This window comes from Crinia signifera, chromosome 3 (genome assembly GCF_055691185.1).
Source record: "Crinia signifera chromosome 3, ASM5569118v1, whole genome shotgun sequence".
In the NCBI taxonomy this organism is placed as follows: domain Eukaryota; kingdom Metazoa; phylum Chordata; class Amphibia; order Anura; family Myobatrachidae; genus Crinia; species Crinia signifera.
The window spans coordinates 155,231,597-155,248,566 of NC_139219.1; the positions used below are offsets into that span (position 1 = coordinate 155,231,597).

Below are 16,970 nucleotides of genomic sequence, written 5' to 3' on the forward strand. Positions count from 1 at the left end.
TAGTAGCTACTACACACACCCATGTAGCCTAGCCCTATCCATAGACACACACCTGAAGCCTAACCCAATCATAAACACACACACACACACCTGTAGCCTAACCCTATCCATACACTCACGCAGGCGTAGCCTAACCCTATACATACACACACCCATAGCCTAACCCTATCCATTCACTCACACACACCCATAGCCTAACCCTATCCATAAACACACACACACACACCTGTAGCCTAACCCTATCCATACACACACATCCATAGCCTAACCCTATCCATACACACACACAAGCATAGCCTAACCCTATCCATATACACACAGGCGTAGCTTAATCTTATACATACACACAGGCGTAGCTTAACCTTATACATACACACACCCGTAGCCAAACCCTATCCATACATACACACACACCTATAGCCTATCCACACACACACACACACACACACACACACACACACACACACACACATACACCTCTAGCCTAACCCTATCCACACACACACTTGCAGCCAAACCCTATCCATACACACACACACACACACCTATATCCTAACCCTATCCATTCACCTCCCCCCTCCCACAGCCTTACATTAGTCTTTCCTACCCCCTGGCCTGCAGCATAACTGTGGTATGCAAATCTCGTGAGGGGGCGTGGTCAGCCGGGAGAGTGGGAATAGTGATATATGAGGTGGGAGTATCCCCTCCCCCTTGGATGACCATGCCCCCTCACAAGATCCCACCCCCATTAGGGCTGCTACGAGACATTTCCCAGGATGGTTTAATTTCCCAATCCGCCCCTGATGCTTACTGACTATATATATTTGTTTCTGACTTATGTTTTTTTAAAACCCCATGGAGATGTTTGTGGTTGCTCTGCTGAGAGCTTTGGGCTTTTTGAAAAAGCAAGACAATGGCTCCTGGGGTGTGGATGTTAGAGAGAAGGCAGGGCTTCATCCATTTTGTGTGTTTACACCTTCAGCCTTAGAGCAGGCTAGTATTTTTATGGATTTATTTTGTTTTACTGAACAATAAAACTAGCCATGGGCCAGTGTTCTGTTTTCCTTTCTGCTATCTGTTTGGAGGTACCAATGTACCCCTTGAGAGGGCACCCTTACCCTGATCTCTTCAAAATTGTGAGTAGATAAAATGTGGCTGTAGTTTGTTTGGCTACCATAAAACATTCAAATCGAATGGGTTATAGTCAAGTGTATCTATTGTACCTATGTAGCCATAACAACCACACACACACACACACAAAAAAAACTTTAGTGATACAAAAGCAGAAACAAAATAAAATATATGCATATCTATTTAGGTTTGACAAAACTAGTAGATTCCTTTTTTATTGCTTTCTCATTGGTTATGTTTTTGTATGTAACCAACTTTCATGCAACCAGTGTTGATATGTAGTTTGTATGTCATTCTATCGATGATATGTAGTTTGTATGTAATCAATGTTTTTGGAATTGACAACCTGTAACTCAAATTTAATATAATACTTGCAATATTTTTCTATGAAATTTTTCAGTAAGCCAAAAATTTTTGAAGAAAAGCAAACTCTTCAGTACATAAAAAAGCATAATAAAGTATACAAACCTTGTTAGATAAGCTTAAAATATTGTAGTTTTGCTCATGATTTTTCAAATGTAAAAATATATCCATTTAAAATTATTGTAACTATTTTAAAATTCTTTCTTCAGAGCCTGAAAAAGAAGAAGCAAAATTGATTCTACCAAAAGGTACAAATCAATGCTGAAATAAATTCCTTGATATGCATATTAGTTTTAGATATTGCTAAGATTACTCAAACTTTGGAGAACCTATTGTAGTGCCTCTCTTACAAACTACGAGTAAGGAGGTGGCTACAAAATTTAAGGTACATAATACAGTGAGTTACATTCTATACTTTAAATAATGCACTGTATAAAAAGTTCTGTTTTTACTGTTGCATTCTAAAGCTATGAATGCTTATTTATCTAGAATTTGTATATATTTTATTAACATTGATTAACAAACAGAGGGAGACTTAGGAATGCTTTGAATTTTACTCTGCATTTAGCAATATATGAAAAAACTATATTTTTGTTATATTGGAGCTATGCAATAATTTAACCATGATTGGGTAACATTTCAGAAAATTTGTCAATTATGATCTATGCCAGTTTCCAGTTTTTTGCATAAACATGCGCCATTGCTGATGGGGTGGGAGCGATAGCAGGGGCCCCTGTTAATGTGGTCCTCTCTCGTCTTAACTTTTTAGATGAGGGAGGGGGTCCTTAATGATCCATGGTAGTGTGCATAGTTAATAATGCAGATTGTACACACTAGACGATATAGTAAAAGATATCGCGCAGAAGAGCCCTTTTTAGCAATATCTTTTACTTTCTTGTCTAGTGTGTATGCATATTAACAGTTACAGGTACCCATGGCCGTGTATAACCAGCAACATATAGTCTGTGCATTAGTGAACTCCCCTTTCAACAGCTCCAAGCTCTTTCCATTTAGAGCAGCATTTAGGAATGATCTGTTAAATGACTAGAAGAAAATCATTGTTTTATCAACATAGCAACATGGGTATTTGACCATGTAAATGACATACATACTAGCATATGTGAGGACATGGTTGAAAACAATTAGTACTATATCTATAATCAATTTTATGGCTGCATAACCATTAGATGATTGGAAAGGTGTTCCCTTATGTCTGTAGGAACTGTCCAGTTACAGATGTTTTTCCTCCCTGGAAAAACTTTTTCAAGTACTTTTCATTAGGTATTATTGGCCAGAGTAATCTGATAGTATTTCCCATTATTTTATGTAAGGTACTGTATTAAAACAAAGTACTGATTGTATCTTATTATGCTAACCATAATAATAATAATAATAATAATAGTAATCATAATAATTATACGACAACAAAAAAATACTTCCTGCAAAATCAATTAAATATAGTGCAGAATACAGAGGTACAGATTTTAAATGATACCAGTACACTTTATTAAGTACACCAATACACTGTATCATTGATTTTTAAACAATATATATGTCCATTCCCTATTCACTAGTAATATAATTCACTAATCTACCATCCCTATTCACTAATAATATTAATAGGACTTGTCAGCCAATAAAATGACTGTTTCCAATATTTGTTGTAATAAAACAAACAGTTACTGATAGTACTGTAAAGACACATAAGTTATATTGCTTTTACAACCTAAATTCACCAATAGCTTGTAATTATAAATTGCATTATTTGTCTATTTTATACAAGAATGTAAGTAATAAATGAAATGAAGTAATGCTTTATTTTCCTATAAATAATTTTTTTAGAGACAGAAAAAGAAGAGGAAAAAATGACATTGCCACCACTAACAGGTATTTTTTATTCATACTAAATTTGCAATAGCAAATTATTGATATGCCTGGTCCATCTGTACTTTGGATACCATTCTAATGCCCAGAGCTATAACGTGATATAAACATTTGCAGCTTTTGATATTTTCATACTGTTTATTGTTATTATTTGAAATATGAGGCTACTGTTAAAAAAATTAGCTGTATGCTTATTCTGAAAATGTACAGTGATCATTTGGCATTATGTAATATATAATAGCATGCCATCATTAAGTGCCCAGGGTACCTCTGTAGGTGTCAGTAGGGTGCCACAGCACACAGTTTGGGAGTCATTGAGTTAGTGCCCATATAAAAGGATTGTTTAAGCATAACTGTATGAATGGATCATTCCTAAATAAGAATGACTTCTTAGTTTAAAAAATGCATACAATCTATCAAATAAAATGTGTAAAAATAAGTGTAAATGATAATATGATACAGAACCAAATAATATATATATTGAAAAATAGTATAAACACATAAGACTGACAATATATTTATATCATTGTTGTATTCTAGTACCCTATGGTTGCTTCAGTGTTGATAGAAAAATACATTTGTAGTAATTAAACCCTACAGTATTTCTAGCTATGTACCGGCTAAGACAGAGCACCAACAACTTCTGTATATTAAATAAGGCAACTCTATACCTAATGGCAGCACCTTTCCAGCTCATCTCTGAAAGGGAGAAATAATCCCACATTGAAGTCACTCCAGGAGCTTGAACAGAATTCCTATAGATTAATGTTTCCGGGACCCTGTCATCTTGGCCAACCCGGAGATGGGAGTTGCATACTAATGTCACAGTCAGAGTTGGATTAAGGAGGACCACAGAGTGTACCTTAGCCCAGATCATCAGTCTCTTTAGTAGCCCTCGTGCCTGCAGTTAAGCACTGCACCACCCAGACGGCACAGTTGGGGCACAGCTACTCCTCACAGAGAGCTTTGAGACAGCAGATCTCTCTGCAGTGATAACATTACATTACAAAGACAACAGCTGAGGGAGCATACATGGACTCCAGCAGTGACTGATTTCATCCTGTCCTCCTTTCTTGGTTAGTGCTGTATATATATATATATATATATATATATATATATATATATATATATATATATATATGCATACAAGACCTGCAGTCTCACCCATATGAAAAGGTAGCCGCTAGGGTGCCATATAAATAGCAGTGCTATATGGATACAGTAGCTCCCGTAAGGGAAAAACAGCACTCACCGGACTTCAAACACCAGTGTTTCACAGGATTGAATGTCCCAGCTTTAATAGTCCAAAAGTGGAGCCTGCCGATGTTTCGGTCCTACTGGACCATTCTCAAGGCAGAAGGTATCCAACAGTCAGCATAACAACAGAAGCATGTATGATATATGTGTATTGTGTACAGTATTTTCAAACTCTTAAAAAATGTTCATAACATATTCATATAGTATAATACTTAGGAGCAGATGTACTGTACTAACATGGCCTCCAAGAAGTATGCCGGGCCCCGGTAACATTTTTGGGGGCGTAGCCTAATCGTGGGTGGCATGGATGGCCACCTCCCATGATTAGGCCATGCCCCAAACATTTAGGGGGGGTGAAAAAACACTTTAAAGTTGAGAGGGCGTCTTATTGTCGCACCCCCCTCAGCAGCAGCAGCAGCACACACCTACAGCATGTGCTATGCTGACAGCAGGCTCAGCATGAGCTCTCACACTGTCAGTGAGACGCTCATGCTGAGCCTGCTGTCAGCACAGCACATGTTGTAGGTGTGTGCTTCCCGGTAAGCACCCTGGGGTGTTTATGGTCATTGTAAAAGGCAAAAACATTACTGGTGGGCTACCAATAATAAAATATGTGTACAAACAGAAGCTAATCCTGTCCCTCACCCATAAATAAACCCATGTATGGCATACAAATCAATTAACAGAATTTACACCTGTTTTGGACTAGGTGTGCCGTGAGAAAAATTCTGATGCTCTAGGGTGCCGTGATTTTAAAAAGTTTGGGAACCATTGCCCTATATTTGAAAAGGCTCTGATATTGACTTTAGTATCTGTTACGTAAGCTTTGGCTAAATTCAAAATTCCTAATATTCTGTTATATTAATCTGCAGAAACTGTAAAGCAAAGAGAAGAGCTTCCCACTGTAGAAGCGAAAGGTAACTGCAAACAAGCCCAAACAAACAAAGAAACAAACACTTTTTTTTTGTAATCCATAATACTTAAAATTCTTCTTCCAGAACCTGAAAAGGAAGAGGAAAAGCTGACTGTGCAAATACCCCCAACAGGTACTGATATAAAAAAGAAATATATTTTTCCCATTGCTTTTGCTACACCCTTTCTCACATACAGGTCATTTGGTTTAGTGTCTTCTCCTAAAGAACATCTTTTGACATGCAAAGTATTAGCCTTTTTTTTCAGGCCAAGGCTTGTATCCAAGGCTCTGATAGGATGAGGTGAGTGTGCAACTGGCCAAAGGCTTTGGGGGTTTGCACGTGTGCATATTCGCGTATGCGCAAACCACAACAATTGGCCGGGGTTGTGAATTTGGCCCTCACCGAGTTGGTCTGAATCACCCCATCGATGTAGTGAGAATATGACTTCTTAAACATATGTGTTGTTGTGTGTGTTTTTCTGACATACACAGCAAACATTCACATGTCTCTTAACCCCTTCCTGACAGAGCTAGTTTTTGCGTTCCTGACAGAGCCATTTTTTTCAAATCTGACATGTCTCACTTAAGTGGGGATAACTTTTTTTTGCTTTTACTTATCCCAGTGATTTTGAGATTGTTTTTTTCGTGACACATTGTACTTCAAATTAGTGGTAAATTTGGGTCGATACAGTCTGTGTTTTTTTGTGAAAAATACCAAAATGTCGTGAAAAAATGGAAAATTTAGCGATTTGCAAAATGTTAAATTTTCTGCTTGTGAGACAAATAATCATACCACTCAAAATAGTTAATAACTAACATAGACCATATGTCTACTTTATGTTGCCATCATTATTTCAACTTCCTTTTAATTTTTTTGGACACTAGGAGGCTTACAATATGAATAGCAAATTCTCAAATTTTCAAGAAAATTTCAAACACTGATTTTTTTAGGGACCAGTTCAGTTCTGATATGACTTTGAGGGACTTGTATGTGAGACACCCCCATAAATGATGCCATTTCAAAAACTGCACCCCTCACAGTATTCAAAACAGCATTTTGGAAGTTTGTTAACCCTTTAGGTGTTTCACAGGAATTAAAACAAAGTGTAGGTGAAATTTCAAAATTTCATTTTTTTTGCAGATTTGCAATTTTAATACATTTTTCTAAGGAACACAGTACATTTTACTAGAGAAATGTGACTAAAAATTGATTCCCCCAATTCTTTTGTTTTCAAAAATATCCTATATGTGGCCCTAGTGTGCACGTTGACCAAACCACAGGCTTCATAATAGAAGGAGCACCTACTTGATTTTGGAGCCTCCTTTTTATGAGATTATTTTTTAGGCACCATGTAGGTTTCTAGGCACCATAAGATGCTAAAATTTAGGAACCCCCCCACAAGTTACCCCATTTTGCAAACTACACCCCTCAGGGAATTCATCTAGGGGTATAGTGTACATTTCAAACCCCCAGGGGTTTCACCAATTGTGGTACAACTGGGCAGTGAAAATGAAAAATTACATTTTTTACACAAAAATGCAGTTCTGGCTCAAAATTTTTCATTTTCACAAGGAATGAAGGAGACAAAGCACCCCAAAATCTGTGCCCCAATTTCTCCCGAGTACCGCAATGCCTCACATGTGACCAAAAAATACCAGTTGGGTGCATGGCAGGACTCAGAAGGGAAGGAGTGATTTTTGGATTTTGCAGCTCAGATTCTGGTGGAATTTTGGTGGGTGCTATGTCGCATTAGCAAGACCCCCCAAGCACCAATACAGTGGAACCCCCCCACAAGTGACCCCATTTTGCAAACTACACCCCTCAGGGAATTCATCTAGGGGTATAGTGTACATTTCAAACCCCCAGGGGTTTCACCAATTTTGATACAAGTGGGCAGTGAAAATGAAAAATTACATTTTTTTACACAAAAATGCAGTTCTGGCTCAAAATTTTTCATTTTCAGAAGGTATGAAGGAGAAAAAGCACCCCAAAATCTGTGCCCCAATTTCTCCCGAGTACGGCAATGCCTCACATGTGAACAAACAATACCAGTTGGGTGCATGGCAGGACTCAGAAGGGAAGGAGTGATTTTTGGATTTTGCAGCACAGATTTTGGTGGAATGAATGGTGGGTGCTATGTTGCACCAATACAGTGGAACCCCCCCACAAGTCACCCCATTTTGCAAAGTACACCCCTCAGGGAATTCATCTAGGGGTATAGTGTACATTTCAAACCCCCAGGGGTTTCACCAATTTTGATACAAGTGGGCAGTGAAAATGAAAAATTACATTTTTTTACACAAAAATGCAGTTCTGGCTCAAAATTTTTCATTTTCAGAAGGTATGAAGGAGAAAAAGCACCCCAAAATCTGTGCCCCAATTTCTCCCGAGTACGGCAATGCCTCACATGTGACCAAAAAATACCAGTTGGGTGCATGGCAGGACTCAGAAGGGAAGGAGTGATTTTTGGATTTTGCAGCTCAGATTCTGGTGGAATTTTGGTGGGTGCTATGTCGCATTAGCAAGACCCCCAAAGCACCAATACAGTGGAACCCCCCCACAAGTGACCCCATTTTGCAAACTACACCCCTCAGGGAATTCATCTAGGGGTATAGTGTACATTTCAAACCCCCAGGGGTTTCACCAATTTTGATACAAGTGGGCAGTGAACATGAAAAATTACATTTTTTTACACAAAAATGCAGTTCTGGCTCAAAATTTTTCATTTTCAGAAGGTATGAAGGAGAAAAAGCACCCCAAAATCTGTGCCCCAATTTCTCCCGAGTACGGCAATGCCTCACATGTGAACAAAAAATACCAGTTGGGTGCATGGCAGGACTCAGAAGGGAAGGAGTGATTTTTGGATTTTGCAGCACAGATTTTGGTGGAATGAATGGTGGGTGCTATGTTGCACCAATACAGTGGAACCCCCCCACAAGTCACCCCATTTTGCAAAGTACACCCCTCAGGGAATTCATCTAGGGGTATAGTGTACATTTCAAACCCCCAGGGGTTTCACCAATTTTGATACAAGTGGGCAGTGAAAATGAAAAATTACATTTTTTTACACAAAAATGCAGTTCTGGCTCAAAATTTTTCATTTTCAGAAGGTATGAAGGAGAAAAAGCACCCCAAAATCTGTGCCCCAATTTCTCCCGAGTACGGCAATGCCTCACATGTGACCAAAAAATACCAGTTGGGTGCATGGCAGGACTCAGAAGGGAAGGAGTGATTTTTGGATTTTGCAGCTCAGATTCTGGTGGAATTTTGGTGGGTGCTATGTCGCATTAGCAAGACCCCCAAAGCACCAATACAGTGAAACCCCCCACAAGTGACCCCATTTTGCAAACTACACCCCTCAGGGAATTCATCTAGGGGTATAGTGTACATTTCAAACCCCCAGGGGTTTCACCAATTTTGATACAAGTGGGCAGTGAACATGAAAAATTACATTTTTTTACACAAAAATGCAGTTCTGGCTCAAAATTTTTCATTTTCAGAAGGTATGAAGGAGAAAAAGCACCCCAAAATCTGTGCCCCAATTTCTCCCGAGTACGGCAATGCCTCACATGTGACCAAAAAATACCAGTTGGGTGCATGGCAGGACTCAGAAGGGAAGGAGTGATTTTTGGATTTTGCAGCTCAGATTCTAGTGGAATTTTGGTGGGTGCTATGTCGCATTAGCAAGACCCCCAAAGCACCAATACAGTGGAACCCCCCCACAAGTGACCCCATTTTGCAAACTACACCCCTCAGGGAATTCATCTAGGGGTATAGTGTACATTTCAAACCCCCAGGGGTTTCACCAATTTTGATACAAGTGGGCAGTGAACATGAAAAATTACATTTTTTTACACAAAAATGCAGTTCTGGCTCAAAATTTTTCATTTTCAGAAGGTATGAAGGAGAAAAAGCACCCCAAAATCTGTGCCCCAATTTCTCCCGAGTACGGCAATGCCTCACATGTGACCAAAAAATACCAGTTGGGTGCATGGCAGGACTCAGAAGGGAAGGAGTGATTTTTGGATTTTGCAGCTCAGATTCTGGTGGAATTTTGGTGGGTGCTATGTCGCATTAGCAAGACCCCCAAAGCACCAATACAGTGGAACCCCCCCACAAGTGACCCCATTTTGCAAACTACACCCCTCAGGGAATTCATCTAGGGGTATAGTGTACATTTCAAACCCCCAGGGGTTTCACCAATTTTGATACAAGTGGGCAGTGAACATGAAAAATTACATTTTTTTACACAAAAATGCAGTTCTGGCTCAAAATTGTTCATTTTCAGAAGGTATGAAGGAGAAAAAGCACCCCAAAATCTGTGCCCCAATTTCTCCAGAGTACGGCAATGCCTCACATGTGAACAAAAAATACCAGTTGGGTGCATGGCAGGACTCAGAAGGGAAGGAGTGATTTTTGGATTTTGCAGCACAGATTTTGGTGGAATGAATGGTGGGTGCTATGTTGCACCAATACAGTGGAACCCCCCCACAAGTGACCCCATTTTGCAAACTACACCCCTCAGGGAATTCATCTAGGGGTATAGTGTACATTTCAAACCCCCAGGGGTTTCACCAATTTTGATACAAGTGGGCAGTGAACATGAAAAATTACATTTTTTTACACAAAAATGCAGTTCTGGCTCAAAATTTTTCATTTTCAGAAGGTATGAAGGAGAAAAAGCACCCCAAAATCTGTGCCCCAATTTCTCCCGAGTACGGCAATGCCTCACATGTGAACAAAAAATACCAGTTGGGTGCATGGCAGGACTCAGAAGGGAAGGAGTGATTTTTGGATTTTGCAGCACAGATTTTGGTGGAATGAATGGTGGGTGCTATGTTGCACCAATACAGTGGAACCCCCCCACAAGTGACCCCATTTTGCAAACTACACCCCTCAGGGAATTCATCTAGGGGTATAGTGTACATTTCAAACCCCCAGGGGTTTCACCAATTTTGATAAAACTGGGCAGTGAACATGAAAAATTACATTTTTTTACACAAAAATGCAGTTCTGGCTCAAAATTTTTCATTTTCACAAGGAATGAAGGAGAAAAAGCACCCCAAAATCTGTGCCCCAATATCTCCCAAGTACGGCAATGCCTCACATGTGACCAAAAAATACCAGTTGGGTGCATGGCAGGACTCAGAAGGGAAGGAGTGATTTTTGGATTTTGCGGCTCAGATTCTGGTGGAATGAATGGTGGGTGCTATGTGGCATTAGCAAGACCCCCGAAGCACGGTGAAATTATGAACCTAATATTCCATAGATGTGTGGTATATTTTAAAACACTCCTTTATACATAGGCCGGGTTTGTCGGGGCAAGTGTCACACTGGAAAATAGTTTGCTTTCTTATTCCCTTTTTATAGCAAACTTTGCACCTTTTTTGTGTCCTGCCCTTTTTTCCAGTGGAGGGGATTTCATCAGGAAAATGCTGCCCTGGTACAATACGGGGGCCAGTACTAGAAGTACTGGGGCCCTCTGCCTGCTGGTTCCCAAATATTAGGCCCTTTATGACTTCCTCTTGAAAGTGCATAAATGTCCCCCTCTGGCCGGTAGAACGGAATAGCACGTAAGCGTTATACAGTGCCATCTGGATGATATACACGGCCACCTTCTTGTACCAGATTTTTGTTTTCCGCAGGGCACTGTACGGCTTCAGTACCTGATCTGAAAGATCCACTCCGCCCATGTACCTATTGTAATCCAGGATACAATTAGGTTTTGAGGTGTGGGTACTGGTACCTCGTACAGGGACGGAGGTGGTACTGTCTCCGTGAATTGTTGTCAGTATAAGGACATCCCTCTTGTCCTTATATTTGACCAACAACATATTTTCGTTGCATATTCCCCTGCTTTCACCCCTTCTCATTACTTGGGCAATGTGCGTTTTTGGGAGGCCTCTTTGGTTCTTGCGCACAGTACCGCAAGCTGCTGTACCTCTTGAACCAAGGGCCTTAAACAGGGGGATGCTAGTGTAAAAGTTATCCACATAGAGGTGATAACCTTTATCCAGGAAGGGGTGCACTAATTCCCAGACAATTTTCCCACTAACACCTACGAGGGAGGGGGGGCATTCTGGCGGTTCAATTCTTGAATCCTTCCCTTCATAAACCCTAAACCTGTGGGTGTACCCTGAGGTGCTTTCACACAGTTTATACATTTTTATGCCATACCTTGCCCTCTTACTGGGAAGGTACTGGCGGAATTTAACCCTTCCTTTAAAATGTATAAGGGACTCGTCGATACAAATAAATTTTTCAGGGATGTACACCTCTTCAAATTTGGCACTGAAATGATCAATGACCGGCCTGACTTTGAATAGCCGGTCAAAGGTGGGATCATCTCTGGGTGGGCACTGTGCATTATCGGTGTAATGTATAAATTTAAGAATTGTCTCAAATCGAGTCCGGGTCATGGCCATACGGTAAAATGGAGTACTGTACAGAACATCTGTACTCCAATATTGCCTAATTTCTGGCTTTTTTACTATGCCCATATGAAACACCAGACCCCAAAACGTCATCATCTCTACTGCATCTACAGGGGTCCACCTAGCAAATGATGACGTGGGGTTTTGAGCAATAAACTGCTGGGCATATAAATTAGTTTGGTCCACCATTAAATTTATAAAATCATCAGAGAAAAATAATTTGAAAAAGTCAATTTCTCTGAGACCTGTGGAATCAAATTGGATTCCTGGCATGGCCAAAAACTCAGGAACCTGGGGCTCAAAATTGTCTGGTGGTGGGGTCCATACGAGATCAATTGTTGGGGGGGGGGGTCTCAGCTGCTCTACGGGGGCGTCTTTGAGGGGGTCCCTCATCACCAGAGGAGGAAGAGGAGCTTAAGACGAATCCTTCAAATTCCCCGCTTGCATCACTGGCTGTGTCAGAGTCAGAGGCAAGCATGGCATATGCCTCCTCCACTGAATACATTCTCCTGGATGACTGGGAGGACATTTGGGAGGACATTTGGGAGGACATTTGGGAGGACATTTGGGATGCCATTTTTATTTTTGTGTTACTGGTAGTGAAATGTTTCAACACGTGTATAGTGTAGGGGGGGGTACAAACTTTATTTCAACCTGGGGGGAATGTAGTGTGTAATGTGTATGTAGTGCAGAAAAAAAAAATACTTTATACCAAAAAAAAAAATTGAAGGGGTTAAAAAAAAAAAAAATTCAAGGGGTTAAAAAAAAAAATTGAAGGGGTTAAAAAAAAAAAATTGAAGGGGTTAAAAAAAAAAATTGAAGGGGTTAAAAAAAATTGAGCACAGATGTTGGTCAGTAACGTCTGTCACTGAACAGCGCTCAAAGGCAACAGGAATTTGATCAAAAAAAAAAAAAAATAGATCAACCCTGTGCCGAAAAAGCTGATCAGTGATGTACGTCACTGATCAGCGCACAGTGGCCACAGGACACCCACAAAATCACAGTGTGTGTAAAAAAAAAATTAAAAAAAGACCACACAGCACCCACAAAAAAAAAAAAAAGGTGATCAGTGATGCGACACTGATTACCAGTGAGGGGCAGCAGGTGCACAACCTTTGGTGCAACTGGCAGCAACTGACAGGTATATATAAAAAAAAAAAACTCTGCGCCCCCAAAAAGTTGCTGATCACCTCAGATATGGTGATCAGCACAAAAGGCGGGGGTAGCAGACACAAAATATACACTCTCTATCACTCTCTGTCACTATCTCTCTCTATCTCTCACTATCTATCACTATCTATCACTATCTATCACACTGCAGCAGCAGCACTGACAGTTATATGTATAAAAAAAAACCTGCACCCCCAAAAAGGGGGGGTAGCAGACACAAAATATACACTCTCTATCACTCTCTGTCACTATCTCTCTCTATCTCTCTATCTCTCACTATCTATCACTATCTATCACTATGACACTGCAGCAGCAGCACTGACAGTTATATATATAAAAAAAAACCTGCACCCCCAAAAAGGGGGGGTAGCAGACACAAATCTCTCTATCTCTCACTATCTATCACTATCTCTCACTATCTATCACTATCTATCACTATGACACTGCAGCAGCAGCGACAGTTATTTATATATAAAAAACCCCTGCACCCCCAAAAAGGGGGGGGTAGCAGACACAAAATATAGCTCTCTCTGTCACTATCTCTCTATCTCTCTCTATCTCTCTCTATCTCTCTCTCTCTATCTCTCTATCTCTCTATCACACTGCAGCAGCAGCAGGAAGTCTCAGGAAGTCAGATCCAGGAAGCGTCCAGCACGCTACAAGCAGTGATCAAGTGATCAGGTAAGGTATTTGCAAGGATCAGGTAAGTATTAGCAAGGATCAGGTCAGTATCACGGCAGATAGGCACGGTGACCGCTCTGCACGCTACTCCAGACCGGAATGGCGTCTGCAGCGCAGTCACCGTTAGTTTAAATGTCGCGCCTTGGCTGTGATTGGTCCGTGGGTCCCACGGACCAATCACAGCCTTGGGGGCAGGTGGGGTGAGGGTGGGGTGAGGTGTCATCGTCACCGATGACCCCCTCATGCCCCCTGACGCCCGGCGGTGATTGACACCTGTGTTACCGAGCGTCTGATTCGCTGGTAACACAGGAAAACGCTGTAATTGGCTGTTCACACTGAACAGCCAATCACAGCGATCGCCGACGGGGGGGCGACATCGCAGCCCCCCCTGGGCATGCAGGGACATGTCTGCTGTCAGGGACAGCAGACATCGTCCCTCTGTCACTGCGTCTCGAGACGCAGTGACAGTTTAAAGTCATGACGTACATTTATGCCATGTGTCGGGAAGTACATCCCGGCCATGACGTAAATGTACGTCAAATGTCGGGAAGGGGTTAAGAAGCAGTACATACATGTAAGCAGGGCCGGTTCTACCATTAGGCAGCTTTAGGCAGCTGCCTAGGACACCGGGATCTTGGGGGCACCACCAAGTCTGCCTATCAGAAAATCAAGGATGTCTATGAGGATCCTTGTTGTACTTAATGCAGATGACTGCTATGGAACTTCTATTGTGGGGTACACACCACGACGACCCACTCACGATGCACATTGTGAGCGGGTCGTCAGTGTTTCTTCAGACCCGCTCACGATGATGCGGGGGGGGCACGACCCGTGAGCGGGTCCGATCCGATGGCGACCCGGACCCGGCTGTATGGTCGTTCTTCAGATCCTACCTGCTGCAGGTAGGATCTGAATAACGACCGACCGACCTGCGGGACCGCGCATCGGATCGGTATCGGTCCACACCAGGACAGAAAAGGGCCCAATCACCACACAATCTACATCCAATTGGTCGGAATTGGATCTAGATTGATGGGATCGGGCCCTAGTCATCCTGGTGTGTACCAGGCATATGACTTCACCTCCATACTTTCCCTTGATGCATAATTCCAGCAAGCAGGGGACTCGCTCACCTTCCTGGGGTGCAGTGAGGAGCACCTGATATTTAGGAGCTTCCCTGCCATTCCGGAATGCTAGGCAAGTATACCTTAAGGGATTGGTATGTGGGTATAGGTGGCAGTATGGCGGTAGCGGGGGGGGGGGGGGGTGCTTTGGGCAGTAGGTTGAAGTTTTGCCTAGGGTGATGAGAAGCCTTACAAGCATGTCATTTCATTTCACAATGTTTACATGGCTTATTTTACTAGTAGATTTTAAATGCAAATGTGTTCAATACAAGTTTAAAAATTATGTATTATACACTGTCAAACCTGGAACTTAATCTATTCAAGAGAATATTATAGCTACATTGATTTTGTACTGTAGCCCTGATTCTTATTTAAATGGCATGGTGATTAAAACACTGTGATGCAGAAAATGACTACTGTGTCTTTGGTAATTACATTACTGTATGCAGGGTCACTATGTCCCCATCTCTAATTGTCTGTTTTATTAAACCTGCAGAAGCCCTGATACAAGAAGAAAAGCTTCCAGTTGCGGAAATAAAAGGTAACTAAAAATCATTGCTGAATTTTGTGTTTCAACATTATGTATTCGTATATTTTGATTGGTTTTAGTAATTTTGTTTTAAATAGCACAAAACATAGCATAAAGGAAAAAACGTATGCAAGATCGCACCACACTAACCTGTAATACATTGCTTTATAAACCTGGTGGACTAATTACAGTTTACTCAATCGACTTTATAAAAGTGACAATTTGTTTCTCTGTCTTTCTGTCTGTCTTTCTATTTAAATCCACAGTTTACAAGCTAAGGTTGTGAAATTTTACATATGAGCCTATTAAAACACGACCGAGGCAACTAAAACAATTTGAAATGAATTACAGTTAATTTTGAATTAATTAAAAAACAAAATTTTAGTTTTACGCATAATCCGATTACCAAGATCACCGATCACACACACTTATAAGAGAAGCCGATCACAATATATGCTCAGTGTGACTCACTGCCGTTGAACTGAGCAAAATTCAGGATTGCGCCCTATGGGTTAGGCAGCAGCACAGAGTATTTCAGAAGACAGCATAACTCCAGAATGACTGCATCAATTTGCACAAAACTTTGTACACATTTCACTTACAATATGTGAACAAACACTGTGGGGGTAATACACTCCTAACACCCCTAGGGGTGAGGCACCAGAACAGAGTATGCCAGCAGACAGCATAAACTCTGCAATGACTGGAGTAATTTACACCAAACATGCTACACATATCAATTACAATCTTTGAACAAATACTGTGGGGGTAACACACCCCTAGCTCCCATAGGAGTGGGATAGCAGCACAGACTATATTAGGACATGCATGATATGTCAGTGATGACAGGGTTGCATATGACAGGGTCAGTGACATGATGTGAGGAGGGGAATGGAGATAGCACAAACCCACACACTGAGAGTTATATAGTGGCAGTAGCAGGATCCCCCAGCAGCACATGTTATTTCGGGATATGCATAATTTGCTTCACTTTAACATAAATAAATCCATATTGCTTTCCATAGAAAAACTCAAACCTGCAAATCCTCCATCAATTTACATACAGTAATAGCTTAGCTGAACACATTTTTGGGAAGAGAATAAATAGTATAAAAGATGAGTACATAATTTATTTATTCCAAAAGACAACTTATATATATGTTAAGATTACAGTACCTGAATATAGCAGGCAGCATTGGACCCAGAGCTCATTTATCACACCTACACATTGACTTTGAGGTCATTGCTAATTTGTGTGAGAGCAGTCTCAGTGGAGAGGAGAGGATGGAAGACAGACAGAAATGTGTCAATAGCTGGGGAGCCACTGGCCAGTATGAGAACCAGATCAACACACATACAGTATATTTGAACCTGATAGCTGAAATGACTATTACACATTTTATAAATATAAAATAGGTATAATATTTATAAAATAAATATGTTCTTTGTATTATTCGATTACTTTTAAAAGCCAGAACTCTGG

At 40.9% G+C, this 16,970-nt stretch overlaps 1 protein-coding gene across 1 annotated transcript in view; it reads left to right on the top strand.

Annotated features, from left to right (window-relative positions):
• TRDN (triadin) overlaps nt 1–16,970 on the top strand; it is a 427,364-nt gene that overhangs the window by 370,978 nt on the left and 39,416 nt on the right. The window contains exons 38-42 of the mRNA XM_083174940.1: nt 1,704–1,742; nt 3,337–3,381; nt 5,508–5,552; nt 5,634–5,681; nt 15,455–15,499. Coding sequence (XP_083031066.1) covers nt 1,704–1,742; nt 3,337–3,381; nt 5,508–5,552; nt 5,634–5,681; nt 15,455–15,499 — 222 coding nt within the window. The remainder of the gene's footprint in view (nt 1–1,703; nt 1,743–3,336; nt 3,382–5,507; nt 5,553–5,633; nt 5,682–15,454; nt 15,500–16,970) is intronic.